The sequence below is a fragment of the Trachemys scripta genome, chromosome 1, assembly GCF_013100865.1.
Source record: "Trachemys scripta elegans isolate TJP31775 chromosome 1, CAS_Tse_1.0, whole genome shotgun sequence".
In the NCBI taxonomy this organism is placed as follows: domain Eukaryota; kingdom Metazoa; phylum Chordata; order Testudines; family Emydidae; genus Trachemys; species Trachemys scripta.
This window is the reverse complement of record NC_048298.1, coordinates 137,988,813-138,011,277: the sequence shown is the minus strand read 5'-3', so window position 1 is coordinate 138,011,277 and position 22,465 is coordinate 137,988,813. Positions and strand designations below refer to the sequence as shown.

Below are 22,465 nucleotides of genomic sequence, written 5' to 3'. Positions count from 1 at the left end.
TGGCTGCTGATTGGGCGGCTGGGCCGATTGACCCACTCCTATTGGCCTCCAGCAGCCAGAGCCCACCCCTGCTCCCCTCTCCCTCTGTCTGCAGCCCTGTGTAACACACAAACCGACCTACTGGGCAGCGTGTTTTGCAAACACGTGGAGCCAGAATGGTGAGGGGAGTCCCGGGGGGGGGGCAGTCAGGGAGCGGGGGAGTGTTGGATGGGTCCCCGGCCTCCACCTGCCACCCCCCCTCCTCACTTCCCCCCCTGTGGGATCCTCCCCTGCCTGCCTCTCCCTTGTCTGCTGCCCCCAGGTCCTGGTGTCCCCCATCTACTAATGGGAAGACAGGCTGCCCTTCCACCCTAGCCCTGAGCCTCTCCAATGCCCCAAACCCCTCAGCCCCAGCCCTCATCCCCCCCACCTTAATCCTCTGCTCCATCCCTGAGCCACCTCCTGCATCATGAACCCCTCATCCTCAGACCCACAGCCCTCTCACCCCTGCATCCCCTGCATCCCCTCCTATCCCCAAACTCCCTCCAAAACCCCCTCCCCCCTTCCCACACACCCCCTCCTGCCCTCAAACTCCCTCCCAAAGCCTGCACCCCCTCCCTTTGCACCGCCTCACACCCCCAAACTCCATCCCAGAGCCTGCACCCCTCACCCCCTCCTACACACCCACCCCCTGCCCCAGCCCGGAGCCTGCACCCAGCACCCAAACTCTATCCCAGAACCTGCACCCTGCACCCCTCCTGCACGCTAATCCCCAGCCCAGGACCTGCACCCCAGATCTCCTCTCCCCACCCAACCCCCCTCCCAGAGCCTTAGGCAGGTGGGGCGGGGGGTGGGTTCTGGGCATCACCAAAATTTCTACAACCCTGCCCACCCATGAGAGTGGATAAGGGTCGGGGCAGTCAGGGGACAAGAAGCAGGGGGGGTTGGGGGTTCTGAGGGGGGCAGTCAGGGGGTGGGAAGTGGGAGGGAGTGGATGGGGGTGGGGCAGGGGCGGAACATGCAGAAGAAAAAGAGAACCCCAGATATAAGGTACCTCTGTATTACTCCTAATGGTTTCCATGTACGCTGCAGATATTTGTTGCTTGGACTACATTAAAGGGATTTAAAACAAATAAGATTTCCACCCTAGGTGGCGCCTGAACTGGTGGCTGCAGCTCAGCACCAATAAGTTGTGCTTGATGTAGGGAGCAGGGAGGAAAGGTATTGCTGAAGAGGAGCAACTCCCAGTTGCTCCAGAGAATTAGCAAGTTGATGTTATTTGGGATGGGTGCAGGTGGTTTTGTTCTGGTCATCTCTAGATGCAACTTGTGGATTCATAAACTAATTGATGTGCCTTATTGTGTCCCTCCGTTTCAAGGTGTGTTGTCCCCCATTTCAGAGTCTGGGGGTTGAGGGTATGCCTCATTGCGTTACCTTCATGTGCTGTTCATGGAAACACAGCAGACCTATATTTATCTGCTCTCTCATATTGTGCTGCTGGTCAAGAGCAGTATAGTCAACCAGTTCTCTGATGTCTGCATTGGCTTCTTAGTCATAGCATGGTACAATTCTATAATTTATTGATCTAAAATCCCCTCTGTAGTATAGGTCCCCTCTTCTCTCCCTTCCCAACATCTGAGATGTCCCTACTTCCTTTTCTGAGATTTGACTATCTAGAGGCAGTGGGCAGCCCAAAGCTCTGATGCTCACTCCATACATTGGTGGGTTAAATCCTGTTTTGCTAACGCACAGGACTGTGTCAGGCCAGCTGATTACTCACATGTTTGCCTGAGGTGGTGCTAGTGGAGCCTATGAAAGGCTGTCTGCTGCGGTGAGAGTCTTAGTGAATTATTATTTGTTAATAAATAATTTCCATTTTCCTAATTCCTGTGTCTGTCCCCAAGACCCGGCAACTGGTTCATTTTACAAACCTGAAACTAAGTCAATAAATGCAAAGGTTAGTCACTGCCCTTGGCTATTCATGGGGACATTTTTTCAGTGACCTGGGTGTTCACACACACACACACACACACACATACACACACACACACACACAGAGCTATGAAATGACAGGTGAAATCAAACACACAGATCCAGAGATTATTGCTTTAGGTATTTAAAAATAAAGTTCCAGATATTCCCCTTCACATTGTGATCTGGAGATTAAGCTCCTGAACATGCAGATTGCAGGTGCAGAAACCACAGCACATGGTAACCCATCAGCATGAGACATGAACTCCCTCCAACAAGCCCCAATCCAGGAAGAAAGTGGTTTCTGTCCCTCCCCTTATTTCCCCCATTCAGTGTCACTTCTAGTAAAACACTGTGTGAGCTACTAATCATCAATACACTGTTTTAATGAGCTGGTGGGCATGCTGGGGATATGGCCACTCTGCCCCTGCAGCCATGTTCCCTGGGTCCATGGAGATCCCTTCCCCCTACTAACGTATTCCAGGAACAGTTTCCCTTTGGAACAATTTGCATGAGGAGCTGTAGGTTTGCTCATCAAAGCTGTTCTAGCACATTCCTCAGCCTTTCCAGAGCTAGCTCAATGGTTCCTGCCTGGACCAGGATGTCATCTAAGTACACTTGATAGCCAGCAGGTGGAGGATTCCCTAAGGCTGCTTCATTAACTGCTTAAATGTAGCAGGTGCCATATGATGTATCTTCCATTCAGTTTCTTCTCTGTGGGCCAGCAGCAGGTGATGTGGGATTTGCTCAAATAGGCCAGGAATTTTCTCTGTGTGTCATGCTTAACCAGACCAATTTGACCCAGATCACCTGGCCCCTGGGAAAACAGTCCCCATAACCCCATTCCAATAGGCATTAAAAAGCCTTTCAAGCTTGTGTCAGTTGAGCTTCTGCCTGCTGACGTATCTGCTCCAACGTGCTCTTCAGAACCCCTTCTGTTCCTCAATGGGAACCCACTTTCCCTTCCTTATCTGCCACTAAAAGGCACGTGAAATATCTGACCCCCAGTCCCAACAATTAGACAATCTCTCTGCACATCTCATTTGTGGCTAGAGTTCTGGAGAAAGTTCAAACCCAGGATCCTGTCATCTTGGATTGCAGCCAGAGCTGTCCCTTGGGTAGGGCAAATTGGGGCAACCGCTCTGGGTCCTGTGCTTTGGGGGGGGGCCATGCTTTGATAAAATTGGGACTGTCCCAATATTTAGCCCTTTGTCCCGCATCCTGACTGATGTATGATCAGGATGCCATTTGTCCCAATATTCAGGTGAGGAGGTGGGTGGGGGTCGAGGAGGCGAATGGGGAGGCGAGTGACAGGTGGGCAGGTGGGAGGGGGTAAGGAAGAGAATGGAGGTCGAGTGGACGGGGGGGGGCGTGCAGGACGGACGGCAAGGAGACTAGCAGGGAGGGGAGTGGCAGGCAGGCAGGCAGGTGAGGGGGGGTGAGCAGGCAGGTGGGCAGATGGCGAGGAGGAGAGCAGCGGTCGGGCAGACGGGGAGAGGGCGTGCCAGGCGGTCGGCGAGGAGACTAGTGGGGAGGCGAGCGGCAGGCAGGTGGATGAGGAGGTGAGCAGCAGGCGGGTGCGCATGCCGGGCAGACGGCGAGGAGACTAGTGGGGAGGCTGATTTGTCCCGGGCCCCGTAACCCCCTAGGAATGGCCCTGATTGCAGCTACCCACATCTCCTGGGGGACCTCCATCTCTCCAAGTCTAATCTTCAGCAAGGCCTGCCCAACTACCCCGGCTAATCTTCAATTGCCCACTGATGCAGTCTTCAATTGCCCACTGACTGGGCCCTGCTTCTTCTGCAGGAAGCACCCACTTTGTGCAGGACTTGAGGTCACAAAATAATCACAGCTGACCTTCTGTCAATCAGCCCTTATTGTACATGTTCTCAGTGCAACATCCCGCACACACAGGTATCACTGAGATCCAGGGGACTCACTGTCCTTCTGTTGAGGCTCTTCCCCATTCATGGATACAACCTCTTAGGGTCCCTTATTCAGTTTCCTAATCTAGGTCTCCAGGCTGGTTGCCTGGCTGGGGCTCTGGTGTCAGTTCCATCAGCCAGGTATCACCCCTTTATCCTGGCTCTCTCCTACTTGATAACAGAAACCCTTCCTCTTTGATAATGTGGAGTTAAAGGAAATGGGAAAAAGGAAAAAATTCTAGTTGGGCTTAGGGTGACCAGACAGCAAATGTTAAAAATCGGGACAGGGGTGGGGGGTAATGGGAGACTATATAAGAAAAACCCAAAAATCGGGACATCTAGTCACCCTAGTTGGGCTGTACCTGAAGTTAGAACAGAGGGACAAGGAGAACAGGAGATTGCACAGGCCTGGCAATCAGAATACCTGTCTCTTTCTATTCCTGGCTTTGCCACTGAGTCACTGAATGGCCATGAGCATGTCACTTGTTCTCGCTGTAACTTGGTTTCCCCAACTATAAAATGGAGGTAATCAAAGTTGTGTTTATTATCTCATTTAACAGGCTGAGAAATGGAGATGCAGAGATTTGGGCCCTATCTATGTGATAGATTTTTAGTGAGTTTTTAATTTAGTGACTGTCCGGAAGGTTCAGAGTCCCATGACTGACATGGCTCCTAAGCATGTGCATATCCTGTGATTGACCCCATGTGAGAACTGGGCCAGGAGCCCTTTCCCTGCTCTGCAGGGAACAAGAGGATATGTGGTGCCTGAGGGCTGAAGAGCTAACTCAGGGTAGCATGGGGAGAAGCCTCTGCTATTATACTGTGCAGCCTGATGATCCCCAGAATCACAGTGAGCAAGTGGGGTTCAAAGGGGCAGCTCAGACATCAAGAAGGACTGGTCAGAGACTGTGGGATGGGTGTGGAAATGACTTCATTTGGCATAGGTAATGGAGTGGCAATGACATCACAGAGCCCCTGACATCAGACATGCATGAGCGGAGGCAGGGTGACCTCTGAAATCCCTGTCTCTTTTGCTGGGGGAACATACAGAGGTTTCAGGGTCACAGCCCAGGTTGGGAGGTACAACAGCAAAGCTTTGTGAGGTACCCAAGGTTGCAGGACAGTCAGTGACACAATCCATCACTAGTCTGGATTGCACCCTGAAATCTGACAGTCAGCTCCCCACATACTAGATCACAGTTCTGGACTTCCTCCTGCCAGTCTGTCTCTTTCCCTGTCTGCACCCCAACCTGCTGCCTGGGCAGTATAATGCTCCAGTGCAGCATCCCCTGCAGCCCTTGTTGGTCCTAGAGTGTGAGGAGGAGAGTTAGGGTAGGCAACTCTAAACATCCACCAACCAGGACCATCATCTAAAGCAGTGGTTTTCAACCTATTTATAATTGTGGGCCGCATATGTGGCCCACAAAGTGTTACCTAGGCTGCAGGTTGAGAACCACAGTGTTCCTCCTAAAGCCCTACAAACCCCTATGCCCAGCGCCAGCCACCCAGAGACCCCTCCACAGAGTGGGGCCAGGAGCAGAGTGTCAGGCATGGGGTGGGCGGCAGGGACTTGGACCCTGCTGCGTGGGACCGGGGGTCATTCAGGACCCCAACCTCAGACTCTGCTGCAGGACCGGGCGGTAGCTGGCAGCCCAGAGCCTGTTGTGTGGGGCCAGCAGCAGCCTGCAATCCAGACCCCAGAGCCTGCTGTGTGGCAGGGCAGTCGGCCCCGGCTCCGCGGCCTTTAGCACACAGCTGAGCTGGGCCACAGCTGTGTGCTAATTGGGCCACATGCGGGGGTTAAGAACCGCTGATCTAAAGCAAGTGACTGGCACTTAAATGTTTCCTTTGTGGCGTCCCCTTTCTGTCCAGTGAGGGGCAAAAATGGGGGGAAAGTCTCTTCCAAATCAGACTTGATTTCCAAACACAGCCCCCTGGAGTCACTTGCTCTGGGACTGGGCAGCATGTGGGGGTATTCCCGAGCCATCTCCAGTGTGTCTGGAAAGGTCCCAGCATAGGGGCTCCCGGCCCTTCCCTTTCAGGAGACTGTTCCCCAGGCTGAGAGTCTCTGGGGGCCAGATCCTGCAAGGTGCTGAGCAACTGCAACCCCCATCTAAATCAATAGGAACTGAGGGGGGGCTCTGTCCCTCATGTGATTGGGACCTTCTGAATCTTAGCCAGGGAATAGTTTCACCAGGGAAAGCCCGGATTCCTGGGTTCTGTTCAGTCTCTAGGCTATGGGGAGTGTGGTCTGGTAAATAAAGTGATAAGTAACAGTCTTGCATGACCTTCTCATAAACAAACTAGGGAATATAACCTAGATGGAGCTACTATAAGGTAGGTACATAACTCATTGCAAAAACATTCCCAGAGTAGTTAACAGTGGTTCACAGTCAAGCTGGAAGGGCATAACGAGTGGGGTCCTGCAAAAATCATTTCTGGGTCCAGTTCTGTTCAATATCTTCATCAATGATTTAGATCAGTGGTTTCCAAATTGTTCCACTGCTTGTGCAGGGAAAGCCCCCTGGCGGGCCAGGCCGGTTTGTGTACCTGCTGCGTCCACAGGTTCAGCTGATCACGGCTCCCAGTGGCCGTGGTTCGCTGCTCCAGGCCAATCGCCACCTGCTTTGTCCACTGGTTGCAGAAAGAGCAGCCCGTTGGAGCTAGCTGGTGGGGGCTTGGAACCAGGGTGGACCGGCAGCCCCCCTATCAGCTCTCCGCTCCCCTAAGTTCCCTGTGCGGCAGCTGCCCAGCAGGCTATCAATTGCCCGCAGTTCAGCTGTCCCTCCCCCCACTGCCATGTGCTGCTCCTGCCCTCTGCCTTGGAGCTGCTCCCAGGAGCCTCCTGCTTGCTGTGCAATGGAGGGGGGGGATGAGGGCTGCCAATGTCAGGGTGTCCCCCTTCCCCCCGCTCCTGCCCTCCCTCCTGTACCCCATCTCCATAGAGGAGGGGGTGGGGGGACGGACATGACAGGGCTGATGGAGGGAGCTTGCTGGCAGCAGCTGCTGTCTCAATTTGCTGATCTACTTAAAAAGGCAATGTACTTCGAGTGGGGTCAGCGTACTTAAAGGGGGCAATGCACGTCTCTTTCTCACACACATGGTCTGTGTCTCTGTCTCTCTCTGCCATGCTGTCTCCCTTCCCTCCATTTGTGCTGCCTTGTAGAATGTGAGGCTACATTAACAACAATGTGTGAATCCTTGAGGGCTCAGCCGAATGCTAGTTCATTGTTTAGCAGCAAGGCATTCCCTGGGAAATATCCCACTCTCTTCCACTCTCTGACTTCACCAACTCAACCAAACTTCACAATCATCATTGCTGTGTACAGTATTAAATTGTTTGTTTAAAACTTATACTGTGTATATGTGTGTTTATATATATTGTGACAAAGTTCCTCCTCTATCTTGGTGGGTCCTGCGCTTATTGGCGGATTTTCTTGCCTCAGAGATTCACCATGTGGGTTGGGGAACAGCCCAGAGACCTTCCCCTCTGGGAGAATCCACAGTCCAGGTCAGTTGGGAGGTTTGGGGGGAACCCGGGCCCGCCCTCTACTCCGGGTTCCAGCCCAGGGCCCTGTGGACTGCAGCTGTCTATAGTGACTCCTGTAACAGCTGCATGACAGCTACAACTCCCTGGGCTACTTCCCCATGGCCTCCTCCAAACACCTTCCTTATTCTCACCACAGGACCTTCCTCCTGGTGTCTGATAATGCTTGGGCTCCTCAGTCTTCCAGCAGCACACCCTCTCACTCTCAGCTCCTTGCACCTCTTGCTCCCAACTCCTCACACTCGCACCACAAACTGAAGTGAGCTCCTTTTTAAAACCCAGGTGCCCTGATTAGCCTGCCTTAATTGATTCTAGCAGCTTCTTCTTAATTGGCCCCAGGTGTCCTAATTAGCCTGCCCGCCTTAACTGGTTCTAGCAGGTTCCTGATTACTCTAGAGCAGCCCTTGCTCTGGTCACTCAGGGAACAGAAAACTACTCATCCAGTGACCAGTATATTTGCCCTCTACCAGACTCCTGTACCCCACTGGTCTGGGTCTGTCACGATATATACATAAAATATAGTCTTTTGTCTGGCGAAATTTTTTCCCCTGGAACCTAACCTCCCCTATTTACATTAATTCTTATGGGGAAATTGGATTTGCTTAACATCGTTTCGCTTAAAGTAGCATTAAAGGAACATAACTACAACATTAAGCGAGGAGTTACTGTAACAGGTAGTTACAAAGAGGAAGGTGAAAAATTGTTTGCATTAGCTTCTGAGAATATGACAAGAAGCAAATACGATCATGTGGCCCTATGGTCACTCATTATCACTTTACAAAGCTGCAACAAACTTCAAGTTGGGATCAGTAACAGAAGGGACAGACATAAAAATTCTAGAGTTGAATTTACCTGCCACATAGCACGGAGCTCTGTACACAAGTCTACCTGTTTGGGTTAGGAGCCTGAAGGAAGGATTCCCCGGAGGTAATGACTGTACATAACAGACACAATGATGAGGGGCTGAAAGCCTGCAGTTTGGGCCCAGTCCTTCAGGGTTGGGGATGGGCATGTAACTAGAATTCCATATACCATCCAATCTGTTAAGAAATCTGAGCTGTTGAGCAGATGCAAATGTCTTAGCTGCACTAATCACCTTCTCCCGTGTCCATTTCCCTGGATTCACAGCTTCTTGGGCGTTTCTTGGGCACACTCCTGGGCTCTGTTTGGCTGAAATTTTCAATGGATGTTTTTCTATTGTTTTGTTTGTTTTCCTGTTCTGGCTCTGACTTTGCTGTCATTTCTGGTCTCGTGGAATCTCCTCAACTCAAGGTGAGTATATCCTGATTGTCAGCACTAGCCCAGAAATGACTGTTGCAGAGGAGATCTCATCAGGTACCAAGTTATCCTCTAAGAACAGATGATTTAATGACAGTCTAAATGGCCCTGTGTAATGGGGTGGCACCTACCTCTCATGAGCACCCCTTTGACGAGCGCATGTGCCTACACCCTCTCAATTTGCAGGAACCCCTATCAGTGGTTTCTCAGGTGCGTTTTCAATAACTCAGCCCTCCAGCCTAGTCACATACAGACTGTGTATGTGAAACAAAACAGAGCAAACGCCTTCCGTGGTATACAGTCGAACAGGGGCTGTCAAGGTGTCACCCCCCACTCTGAACTTTAGGGTACAGATGTGGGGACCTGCATGAGATAACCCCTAAGCTTATTTACCAGTTTAGATCTAGTAGCTGCCACCACCAAATAGTTTAAACAAACGTTTATGGGAGAGTCATTTGGAAACTCTGTCTTCTCCCCAAATATTTCCCCAGTCTTTATCCCCCTTTTCCTGGCAGGATTGAGACTGATTCACCTCCCACCAATTCCTGGTGAGCCCAGATCCAAAAAAACCCTTGGATCTTAAAACAAGGAAAAATCAATCAGGTTGTTAAAAGAAGACTTTTAATTAAAGAAAAAGGGTGAAAGGAATACCTCTGTGAGATTAGCATGCAAGCTACTTTCACAGATAACAGATTCAAAACACAGAGGATGTCCCTCTGGGCAAAAACTTACTTACACAAAGAAACCCAATTTGATTCTCCCTCTATGCAAAAGAAGTCACAAAAGAAAATAAACATAATCTAATACATTCCTTCTCTAAACAGTTACTACTTTTAAGAAATGTTAGATGGCTGATTCCTGGATCCTTCACTCCGGCTCAAAACTTACTGAACAGACAAAGGATTTTTCCCCCCCTCCTCCCTCTTTGAAAACATTTTGTCCCCCCATTGGTTCCTCTGGTCAGGTGTCAGCTAGGCTATGTGAACTTCTTAACCCTTTGCAGGTAAAAGAGGAATTAACCCTTAACTGTCTGTTTATGACAGAGGCCTATCTCAGTACCCCTCCATTGGTATCTCTGTAGTCCTTCCTGGGCTCACTCTTTAAGTTGTTTCTGGTATGGGGCCATACGCCCACAGCTTCCTCCCTGGAGATACTGTCTTTACCCCTTCTCTGGGACTTCTCAATTCCCTTTCTCAGGGTTTAAACCACTTCTCTAGTGGCTGGGGAGGGGGGAGGGGAGGGGAGAGGGAAGAGACCTGGAATGCCCACTACTCCAGGTCCCAGCCCAGGGACAATATGAATAGCAGTCTCATGCAATTGCATCTCCTTTAACTAATCATGGTGCTGCTACAGTTCTGTTGCCCCAGCACCATCACAAATGCTTCACTCTTTCCGTAGGGCTGAAATCCTTTTACTCAGTCCCAGCAGCCATCCAGGAGCTCTCTCTTGCTCCCCCAGTCCCTGCCAACAAATTAACTGTCTGTGGTTCTGTTGCTCCTTCAACCAGCCGGGAACACAGTCCTCACTCCTCCATCTCCAGGCAGTACCTGACTATCCTCAACTACAGCAGTTCCTTTTATATGGCCCTCTTGGGCACTGATTGGCTGCTTTCTGCAGCCTCTTTCCAATTGGTTGCTTCCCCCGAAGCCCCTCTAGGCCACTTGGACAACTGCAGAAAAGGACCTAGGGGTTACAGTGGATGAGAAGCTGGATATGAGTCGACAGTGTGCCCTTGTTCCCAAGAAGGCTAACGGCATTTTGGGCTGTATAAATAGGGGCATTGCCAACAGATCGAGGGACGTGATCATTCCCCTCTATTTGACATTGGTGAGGATTCATCTGGAATACTGTGTCCAGTTTTGGGCCCCACACTACAAGAAGGATGTGGCAAAATTGGAAAGAGTCCAGCAGAGGGCAACAAAAATGATTAGGGGGCTGGAACACATGACTTATGAGGAGAGGCTGAGGGAACTGGGATTGTTTAGTCTTCAGAAGAGAAGAATGAGGGGGGATTTGATAGCTGCTTTCAACTACCTGAAAGGGGGTTCCAAAGAGGATGGATCTAGACTGTTCTCAGTGGTAGCAGATGACAAAATGATAGCCTACAGCCTATGTAAGTAACCCACAGTGTCCACATGGACATTGTGTCACCCTAACTCCATGGACATAAGCCCTATACCTCTCGTGGAGATAGAGTTATTATGTTGGTGTAGCAGGGCACTTACATCAGTGGGAATAAGGTTATAGTGGGTACACTGACATAATCAGGTCGATGTAAGCTGCCTTATGTCTCTGGGTTAGGCTAAAAGGGGTAAAAAACAAAGGTGATGTCATGCTAGGAGTCTACTACAGGCCACATAACAGGTGGAAGAGGTGGATGAGGCTTTTTTTAAACAACTAACAAAATCATCCAAAACCCAAGATTTGGTGGTGATGAGGGACTTCAACTATCCAGATATATGTTGGGAAAATAACACAGCGAGGCACAGACTATCCAATAAGTTCTTGGACTGCATTGCAGACAACTTTTTATTTCAGAAGGTTGAAAAAGCTGGGGGGAAGCTGTTCTAGATTTGATTTTAACAAATAGGGAGGAACTCGTTGAGAATTTGAAAGTGGAAGGCAGCTTGGGTGAAAGTGATCATGAAATCATAGAGTTCATAATTCTAAGGAAGGATAGAATGGAGTACAGCAAAATAGATACAATGGATTTCAGGAAGGTGGATTTTGGTAAACTCAGAGAGCTGACAGGTAAGGTCCCATGGTAATCAAGACTGAAAGGAAAAACAACTGAGGAGAGTTGGCAGTATTTCAAAGGAACACTATTAAGGGCCCAAAAGCAAGCTATTCCGCTGGGTAGAAAAGATAGAAAATGTGGCAAAAGACCACCTTGGCTTAACCACAAGATCTTGCATGATCTAAAAAATAAAAAGAAGTCATATAAAAAATGGAAACTAGGACAAATTACAAAGGATGAATATAGGCAAACAACACAGGAATGCAGGGGCAAGATTAGAAAGGCAAAGGCATAAAATGAGCTCAAACTAGCTACAGGAATAAAGGGAAACAAGAAGACTTTTTGTCAATACATTAGAAGCAAGAGGAAGACCAAGGACAGGGTAGGCCCACTGCTCAGTGAGGAAGGAGAAACAGTAACAGGAAACTTGGAAATGGCAGAGATGCTCAATGACTTCTTTGTTTTGGTCTTCACTGAAAAGTCTGAAGGAATGCCTAACATAGTGAATGCCAATGGGAAGGGGGTAGGTTTGGAAAATAAAAAAATAAAATAATAAAAAAAAAAGAACAAGTTAAAAAATCACTTAGAAAAGTTAAATGCCTGCAAGTCACCAGGGCCTGATGAAATGCATCCCAGAATACCCAAAAAGCTAATAAAGGAGGTATCTGATCCTCTATCTATTATCTTTGGAAAATCATGGGAGACAGGAAAGATTCCAGAAGACTGGAAAAGGGTAAATATACTTCCCACCTATAAAAAGGGAAATAAAAACAATCCAGGAAACTACAGACCAGTTAGTTTAACTTCTGTGCCAAGGAAGATAATGGAGCAAGTAATTAAGGAAATCATCTGCAAACACTTGGAAGGTGGTAAGGTGATAGGGAATAGCCAGCATGGATTTGTAAAGAACAAATCATGGCAAACCAATCTGGTAGCTTTCTTTGATAGGATAACGAGTCTTGTGGATAAGGGAGAAGCGGTGGATGTGGTATACCTAGACTTTAGTAAGGCATTTGATAAGGTCTCGCATGATATCCTTATCAATAAACTAGGCAAATACAACTTAGATGGGGCTACTATAAGGTGGGTGCATAACTGGCTGGATAACTGTACTCAGAGAGTAGTTATTAATGGTTCCCAATCCTGCTGGAAAGGTATAACAAGTGGGGTTCTGCAGGGGTCTGTTTTGGGACCGGCTCTGTTCAATATCTTCATCAACAACATAGATATTGGCATAGAAAGTAAGCTTATTACATTTGCACATGATACCAAACTGGGAGGGATTGCAACTGCTTTGGAGGGCAGGGTCATAATTCAAAATGATCTGGACAAATTGGAGAAATGGTCTGAGGTAAACAGGATCAAGTTTAATAAAGACAAATGCAAAGTGCTCCACTTAGGAAGGAAAAATCATTTTCACACATACAGAATGGGAAGATACTGTCTAGGAAGGAGTACGGCAGAAAGGGATCTAGGGGTTATAGTGGACCACAAGCTAAATATGAGTCAACAGTGTGATGCTGTTGCAAAAAAAGCAAACCTGATTCTGGGATGCATTAACAGGTGTGTTGTGAGCAAGACACGAGAAGTCATTCTTCCGCTCTACTCTGTGCTGGTTAGGCCTCAACTGGAGTATTGTGTCCAGTTCTGGGCACCGCATTTCAAGAAAGATGTGGAGAAATTTGAGAAGGTCCAGAGAAGAGCAACAAGAATGATTAAAGGTCTTGAGAACATGACCTATGAAGGAAGGCTGAAAGAATTGGGTTTGTTTAGTTTGGAAAAGAGAAGACTGATAGGGAACATGATAGCAGTTTTCAGGTATCTAAAAGGGTGTCATAAGGAGGAGGGAGAAAACTTGTTCACCTTAGCCTCTAAGGATAGAACAAGAAGCAATGGGCTTAAACTGCCTCAAGGGAGATTTAGGTTGGACATTAGGAAAAAGTTCCTAACTGTCAGGGTGGTTAAACACTGGAATAAACTGCCTAGGGAGGTTGTGGAATCTCCATCTCTGGAGATATTTAAGAGTAGGTTAGATAAATGTCTATCAGGGATGGTCTAGACAGTATTTGGTCCTGCCATGAGGACAGGGGATTGGACTCGATGACCTCTTGAGGTCCCTTCCAGCCCTAGAATCTATGAATCTATGTCGACCCTATGCTGTAGTGTAGACCAAAAACTTTCAGGATCAGCAATTTAAATTCTCTTTATGTGCATTTCCTTCTAGAGTTCACAGATCTGAGGCTGGTGAGCAGCAGTGACTGTGCTGGGCGCCTGGAGGTTTTCTACAATGGGACGTGGGGCAGTGTTTGCTCCAATCAGATGACTGGCGTCACCCCGACAATTGAATGCAAACAGCTGAACTGTGGAGATGGAGTGCTAACTGCAGGAGAATTTCTACGTGGGGAAGGTTCTGGTCCCACATGGCTGGATCATGTTAAGTGCACTGAGCAGCACAGTTCCCTTTGTCAGTGTCCCTCAGGCCCATGGAAATGGCAGTCATGTGATTACCGATCAGAAGAGACCCATATTATTTGCAATGGTTCTTCAAATGGTAATTATAAAAAAATTATAAAAGAAGCGGGTCCTACACAGTACAATCCACTAGTAAGACCCCAGAAAAGCCTCTCAATAGAAAGCATAATTTGTACAGCTCTGTGGCTATTGATCCTTTTGGGATGAACAATCAGAGATGGGTCCAGGCTGTGAAGTTGGGGTCAGGATCAGAATTCCCCACAAGTCTGTGTGTGAGGATGTGTGTGTGAGAGAGGGGTGTTGTGGGTGAGTTTCAGTTCCATTTTGAGCCCAACTGTAATAACAATATTTCTCTTCTATGGATTTCCATACTAATGTGGGTGATTTTCAGCTGATTAATCTGAGAACATTTGAACCTCTTGTAAGGGGTTAGGGAGAAACATGGAGAGAGACAGAACAGACTCAGATATACAAAAGCAAACACAGCAGCAGAAGCTATGCATAAAGAGTTCAGCATCCATAATAAAAGCTGAATAGCAAATCCATAAATGATAAAATACACCAATTTTTCGATTTTCCCTTATAAAGTGTTGAAATTAATGGTTTAATATGCCGATAAACCCTATTATCATCTGCTGTAGGGTGACCAGATGAGATGAAGAAAATATCGGGACACCGGGGGGGGGGGGGGGGGGGGGGAAGGGGGGGGGCCCCCGGCGGCCAAAAAAAAAAAAAAAAAAAAAAAGCCGAGTGATCCCAATGGCGCAAAAATATCGGGACAAAAATGTAGGACAAACAGCTCAAAATCGGGACGGTCCCGATTTTATCAGGACGTCTGGTCACCCTATCTGTCTCATGCACACTACCCAATTTGTTCTCTCAGAATTTTATTTCCATAAGAAGAAAAGGGAAACCATCTCAGACACCATTTGCCAAACGTCCACACACAGAAACTCTGAATGGATGTTCTCCCATGTAACAAACACGTCACCTGCCCCTTACTTCAGACTCTAACTCTCTTTTCCATTCCCTTTGCAGGTGTGATGAAGACAACAGCTTCACTGATTAGAAGAGGTAAAATATCCCCCTTCCCTCAAGGATTAAATTTACCTGGTGTCAGGGTCACAGAGGGATGAGCTGGAACCTCCAACCTGAGCGAATGAGCTTCTTTACCCCGAGTGTGAAATCTAAGGGGTGAATGACACATGGGTGGGAGCTGCAGGCCATGCTGAGCAGGACGATTCCTGTCTATTGGTTCTAGCTGCCAGAGCAGGGCCCATGATTTAAAGAGCAGCCTGTGAGCTCCCCCCATGGTGCACAAACTGTGTCCCAGCCCATTACCCTGCTGTCCTGGGCCGTGCAATGAGAGACTGGGGAGAAGATTGAGAGGTGACTTGATAAGGTATCTTCACAGGGAGAAAATACCGAAATGAAAGGGTTCTTTAATTGAGTAGAAAGAGGCATAACAAGAACCACTGTCTGGAAGCTGAAGCAAAACAAATTAAAATTATAAATTAGGTGCAAATTTTTAACAGTGTGGGTGATTAATCACTGGAACAAACTACCAAGGGAAATTATGGATTCTCCATCTCTTGATGTCTTCAAATCAAGAATGAATGCTATGGCAGATATGGCAATTTCCTGCATATCATTGGGAGGCCTTATTGAATTAAATTTAAATATGTTTGGGGTCCATTGTATTAAATGCAAAGGTTATGTATTACCATGGGTCGGGATTGCATATAAGCTATTTGAGGGGAGGTGTGATATGAGTTCTGGGAGTTCAAAGGAGTATATTGAAAATTTGCTAGACAAGAATGGACTTTTGGGAAAATAAGTGTGAGGTGGATTTCCTGGGGAATCCCTAGGGAGTGGTTAATGCAAATTGCACCACCGTCAGTTATGTAAAAATCCAGTCTTTTGAAGCTACGCCCTGAGGAGTAGGTCATTGTCTGTGGATTACCTGTGTAAAGAAATAGCTGTACCACCCAACCTGGATTTGGATTCTGAATCTGAGACAGTTGTGAACTTGTAACTCTGGAGAAAACCCATTTGTGGTTGTGAAGGACTGGCACCTACCAGAATCTGAGGTTTGAGTTGGGGTGGTCTCTGGTAAGCTTTTTAGCTTGTGTGTAGGTTCTTTTATTGCTCTAATGTGTTTTCTTTGTAATGCTTTTACCTTAAGAATAAATGTGCTTGCTTGGAAGGAGATGCATGGCAACTTACAACTGCAGGCAATATACTGGGAATAACCTCTAGAGAGAAAGCGAAGCATATACACTGGCCTTTAAACAGTCTGACTTGCTGGGAATATCACCACATAGCCAGAGAACTGTGAAGCCTGGAAAAATTCCGGTCAGAAGGGATGGAGGAATCTGCCCAAGAGAGGTGACAGCTGAGGAGCTGGGGGCCTTGGGTGGGTGCCCTTGGTGGCCCATAGAGGGGGAATACAAGTACAGTTGTCCTGAACTGTGACAGACATACCTTAGCCAAACACAGGTTATTCTCCTTAATAGAGGGGTAATTAGATAAAATTCAGTGGCCTGTTATATATACAGGCCATCAGACAAGATGAAATAATGGGTCCTTTTGGCCTTGAACTCTGTAAATCTGTGACACTCGGGGTCCTCAGCATGTCACAGGATCTTCTGCAAGCCACTGTTTGGCAAACTCTTTTCCCACAGAGCATCGCTGTGGGTGCTGGTTTAGATCAGAGCTGTATGGAGGGGAAATAGAAAGAATGTGGTGCCACACAGACTGTCATAAACATACAGCTAAGGGTAGCATACAATCCCTCCTGAGTAGCTGTATTGACTTGCCTTACCTGTAAGGGGTTAATCAGTTCAATTAACCTAGTTGGCACCTGACCAGAAGGACCAATGGGGAAAGAAGATACTTTCAAATCTGGAAGCGGGGGGTGGGGGAGAGGTTTTGTTTCTGCTCTTTGTTTGTTCCCTCTCTGGATGGAGAGAGGGTCCAGGCAGGAAAAAGCCATCTCCTGGAAACATACCTGAAATGAGCATCTAAAATTACAAAAATTGTAAATAAGGAAAGGAAATGAGTTAGATTAACTTTTGTTTTAGCTTGTGAATTTTCCCTATGCTAAGAGGTAATTTCATTCCTGTTTTGTAGCTGGAAAGCAGAGTCAGAGGGGAATCCTCTGTGTTTTAAATCTTTTTGTTTACCCTGTAAAGTTACCTTCCATCCTGATTTTGCAGGTGTGATTCTTTTACTTTTTTTTTAAAATAAAATTCTTCTTTTAATAACCTGATTGATTTTCAGTGTTCTAAAAACCAAGGGGTTTGGTTTATGCTCACATTGTAGCCAATTGGTTAGTATATTATTTTCAAGCCTCCCCAGGAAAGGGGGTGAAGGGGCTTGGGGGAATATTTTGGGGAAATAGGGACTCCAAGTGGTCTGTTTCCTGAATTTTTTTCTAAATCACTTGGTGGTGGCAGCAATACCATCCAAGGACAAGGAAAGGATTTGTGCCTTGGGGAAGTTTTTAACCTAAGCAGGTAGAAATAAGCGTAGGGGGTCTTTCATGCGGGTTCCCATATCTGTACCCCAGAGTTCAGAGTGGGGAGGGAACCCTGATACAGGCCAACCAGTGTGACTCTAGAATAAGTTTATTCAGCCCCTGCCCACGGTGCCCCTGACTCTAGTCACTGCTCCCTCACTTTAATATGCACTAACATTACTCACAAAGTTAGGGGACAAGCTCCTGAACACAGCCCTCTGCTCTGTGGTAATGGTCACTCTCAGTCATCCCTGACTGGCTAAGTCCACTGATCTACACCTGAGTTTCACATATGAAAGGGATGTACAGATTTCACACCCACAGACCCATGCTTGGCCTGAGTTGGTGGTGCGGTTTCCAGACACTGCAGATCAGGGATGGGTTATGGGCCAGACTAGTTTAGAGAAATGGCAAAATGAGCTTTTTCACAGTGATGGAAAGTTTAGAAAGTGGGTGATAGAACAAATTAAAGTATCATTTATCTGTGTAATTAGTATAACAACAAAGTGCCATGGGCAAATCTTCCTCTGACATAAACCCCACTGCTAGCCACCTCTTCTCAAATCTCCCACAACCTTCATTTGAGTTTCTGTTTGAGGCTCCTTTGAGCAATTTACAGTTATATCAGGTCCTTGAAATGTGTCAGACAAATGTCACATGAAGTAAATTCCTCTGACACTAAGGTTTGGGGGGAGGGACTTTTGGTTTCTCATCCCCCTTGGGGTGTCAGTACCTCAGGCTGTTTGTACCTGGTGTATAATTTATTTCTGTATTCAGTGGAGAACACTGAATACTCATTACCATTAATTCTTGCCTCTTTTTCAGAGGCTCCTGCACTGCCTGGAGATGTCACACAGGAGGATTATGATGATGTCAAAGAAGTTTCTGATCCCAATGATGACCACGGCCCTGGGCAGTGTGCCCGGGAAGTCACTGGAGCTCCAGGAGAGAGTGACAGGAACAGGGATTCACAGACAGGTGAGTGGGGAAATGTACTTTTGCCAATCCTTGCAGTTTATTGCTAGACTTATGATATCTAGTATTTTTGAAAGTTCAAACTCCAGGAGACATGAGAATCTCTGCTTTAATTTTTAAAAAAGCAAGTTTTCTAGCCCTGATGGTTGCAGAAAGAAGCTTCAGAACAGGGCCGGCTCTAGGATTTTTGCTGCCCCAAGCAAAAAATTTTTTGGCTGCCCCCCACCACAGCCCTGGGCTCTTCCCCCCCCCCCCCCGCCCCAGCCCTGGGCCCCCCCCCTCCCCCCCGCCCCCCTGCCGCCCCAGCTCTGCCCCCCCCCCCGCTGCCCCAGCCCTGGGTCAGTGGTAACTCGCTCCCAGGGTGGGTCATTCAGCAGGAATTTTGGATGTGCAGAGAACACAGACAGAAACGGTTCCCATATGGTTACAGAACTGCAGTAAAGTGGAACAATTTTCATCTTGTGTGATTGAAGGATATCTGGATGCATATTATAGGACTGTCCTACATAAATGAGGAAAAGTTGAGGTGCCTTTATTATTCTTTTGTTCCACTCTTTGTTTCTATGGGGAATTTGTCAAAATCACTGTCTTCCTTTTAAACAAATAAAACTTAAAAAAAAAAGATGGCAATGGTTGTTGAAAATAGCAATTCCAGTCCTAATAACCACTGGGAAGCATTTCTTGCTCAATTTTTTCCTACTTTTTCTACAGCAAGTTACAGTGGATCAGTATATTTCATTTGGGAGAAATGAAGTAACAGCTGCCCAAATTGAGCTTGAGCACTCCTGAATTTTGAGGGTGTTCAAATCGGGAAGGCAGGTGCTAGATTCCCTTTCTGAATATTAGCTAAATCTGGAAAGGAAAAGTCAATTTCTGCTTCCATGGCTCAGAAGTGGAAATCCTACCAGTGCCTGGTACTGTACCTAAAGCTGCCCAGGTCCTCTAGTAGAGCCTCCCCTCCCTTACTTTTCATTTTAAATTCTAGTGGGATCCACATACCTCCCTTGCTAGGCTTCAGATAGAGAGGTGCACTGTCCATTTAGTCCACACAATTCTTTCTTTGGGGGCTGCAAGGTGAGGTCACACCAGTATCCCTAATCCAGTCTGGGGATTTCTCAAGGGGATATCTGGGCCAAAGCCTTCTACTCCTTGGGCATACTTGTTCCCCTGTTCACAATGCCACCCTGTTCTAGCAGTGAGCTCTCCATTCACAGCAAGCTGCAGCATGAGGTCTCAGCTACCTCACTCCCTCCCCCTCCCTTTCCTGTTGATCGCTACCAAGGGAATGCTGGGAAATATAGTTCTTTCCCTGCTCCAGGGCTGGCTCTATAGGCAGGGAGCTAACCAAGGAACAATAGCTCCCAGGGCCTCCTGTTGGTTCTCAGCTCCCATGCTGGATCCTTGCAAATGTGCCGCCCCAAGCACCTGCTTGCTTTGCTGGTGCCTAGAGCCGGCCCTGCTTCAGAACATGAACTGTGTTTCACCTAAAGGCTCAGAAACCAGAGGACAAAAAAAAAGACCAAAAAAAGTATTTTTAATCTAATGATTTTTAAGCAAATCTCATGACATATTGAGGCCTGACTCCTGTCAGTGACTGAGACATAGGTAGTTGTGTCCAATAGTTAGACCCAGAATCAGGCCCAGTCGTTAGAGCTGGACTCAGAGCTAAAGTCAGAAATTGGAGCCCAGGGGCAGAACTGGAGTCAGGAATTGGAGCTGAGGGTCGGGACCAGGTAACCTGGAGTGAAGCAAGGCAGGGATAAGGCTGAGGTAAAGCAAGAACAGGAGTGGGAACAAGGCAGGAGCTTTGGCAGCCATGGGTGAATGCTATGAGTAGCTGCTGGACTGCAGCGCCGCTGGACTAATGAGCCACTCTGAGGACTCTTCCAGCCAATCAGGCAGATTATTAGGTTCTCTGGAGATTGGCTCTGCTGCAGGCCCCGCATCCTGTCAACTCCTAATTTTTGAACACTTGGGGTTGGCAAAGCTGGAAATGTCTGTGTTTCCCAGTGATCCACGGGACCAATGTCTGGGTGGGAATATGGATTATGCAGCAAGGAAGTGACCCTGGCCAAAGTACTGTTTGTGAGGACAAAGTTACACGGGTGCGTTTACAGGATCACAGCCTGTGTGTCTTACCCCAAACAAGGTGTCAGTGCCCTGGATGGTAATGGGAAGAGCAGGGCCCTGCAGTGGGGTTAGTTAGAGATCTGGCATCAGGTTTGAAATCACTTTCTTCAGTATGTAAATGGCTCCATTAACCTTTTATGAGAGCAACTCACAGTCTGGGGCTGAGGGCTGAGCTCCCACTTTGCACCTCAGAGGAAAGTGGTTTAGGATGAAATGTGCATTTCTTTGTTCTTGTTGAGAGAAACATTCAAACACATATTGTGTGGGCAGTTGAGATCTATGATGTCCCCTGCTTTTTGGCTTCTTGCCCTTGAATGTCCTGTGGGATAGAAGTGCCCCAGCCTGCTCCACCCCACCTGGTTTCAGCTGGTGTATGTACCCTTAGGGACTATACCAACCATCAGACGTTAAAGCAACCCCTACTGGAGCATCAGGGAGGCGTCACCAGCTCACTGACATTCCCACACTACTCCTGCAAAAGGCAGGTCTCAGCACAGAGTGAATGCATTCCCAGATGTTTTCTTTGTAGGCTATAGAGAGATAATGGATTAAACTTGTCAGAGCCCCAGTCACAGGAACAGAGGGGATATGTCACAGCCTATACCGTAGGGAGCTCACCCATGTGATGTGAGTGCACATGGGTGTAGAATGGTTACATTGACTGTAATATGCCCCCTTGTTTATTTTCAGATTGGAGTCTGCACTTGCTAAGAAGTGAAGAGGTCTCTGAAGCTGAGAGAAATGCCCTGTCCCTGCTTCCTGGAGACCCAGGTTATGATGATGTTGAAGATGGGGGTCTCTGGGACATCACTATAAGAATGCTGAGTTCAGATCAAATGTCCTGTGAGGACATAAATGTTGTATGATTGGGCTATTCTTCTCTCAAATGCTTTCTGGGCCATCGGGGCATCAGAAACAATCCCTACCTGGGAACTAGTTCATACAGCTTTTATATTGGAGTTTTGTCCGCTGGCAAGAAATATGTGTGACTGAGACAGGGTCTGTGGTTTCCCCTGTAATTCCCCATTGATCAGACTGTCTGGAACTGTCTTGCTTTTTTATTCCTGCTGTTTTATTTCTAACATTTCTTCCCTGTGAATTTTTATTTTTTCTTAGTAAACAATTTTTGAAAGACTGTTCCAGGGCTGATGCTTCTCTGACGAGGTGTATTGGGCAGCTCCCTGAGACCATTGGGGGAAAGATTGAGACTGAACCACCAAAAAATTATAATGGTAAAATGTCACCCCTCGGGTATTGCAGGCTTTTGGACAGGGTGTTGCATTGAGAATGAACATTCTGCCAGGTGTGTGGTAATGGCGAGACACCTAGCAACAGAATATTCCTCACTCCAGAGATAGCCCTAACCCCCAATCCAGACTTTCCTTTGAAATTCAGGAAGATAAATAGGATGCTATTTACAGGTATCTTAATGCCCATACACACACAATTAGATAGCAGTGAAAATATGCCCCTATCCTTTCCTCTTCTCTTCTATACAAATTCATGTGCCATGCCCATCATTCTGGCATCAGAGCACCTTCCAATGATTTACTTTTAGCATACGTGGTCCATTCTTTATTCCTCCCCTGGGACAAAAACACATGGATTTTTTATGGAGGGTCATGGATGGTTATTGGTGAGTTTATTTTATGATGTGATATGGGCTTACATTAGCAAAAGCAGACCGAGGAACCCCACAAGTGGATCGGAAAGAAGTTTCAGGTGATTTTTTAGTTCTTGTGGGATTTTGTTCTAGAGTCTTTGATCAGCCCCAAAGAAAACTGTCTCCTGCACAAATGAGCTTTCCCCTTGCAGGAGACAGCTCCTTTGTGTCTAAGGGACAAAGCTGATGGGCACAGTCCTGGAATGAGTGGGAATCTCTTAGGTGTCCCAGACCCAAATCATGAAGTGCCTTGAATGACTGATACATT

At 47.4% G+C, this 22,465-nt stretch overlaps 1 protein-coding gene across 1 annotated transcript in view; it reads left to right on the top strand.

The window, feature by feature from the left end:
• The window catches only part of LOC117875115 (antigen WC1.1-like), a 39,209-nt gene extending 17,249 nt beyond the window's left edge, over nt 1-21,960 (top strand). The window contains exons 2-5 of the mRNA XM_034766102.1: nt 13,662-13,988; nt 14,948-14,983; nt 18,255-18,407; nt 21,225-21,960. Of these exons, the coding sequence (XP_034621993.1) occupies nt 13,662-13,988; nt 14,948-14,983; nt 18,255-18,407; nt 21,225-21,400 (692 nt within the window). The 3' untranslated portion in view covers nt 21,401-21,960. The remainder of the gene's footprint in view (nt 1-13,661; nt 13,989-14,947; nt 14,984-18,254; nt 18,408-21,224) is intronic.
• Nucleotides 21,961-22,465: the final 505 nt, after the last annotated feature.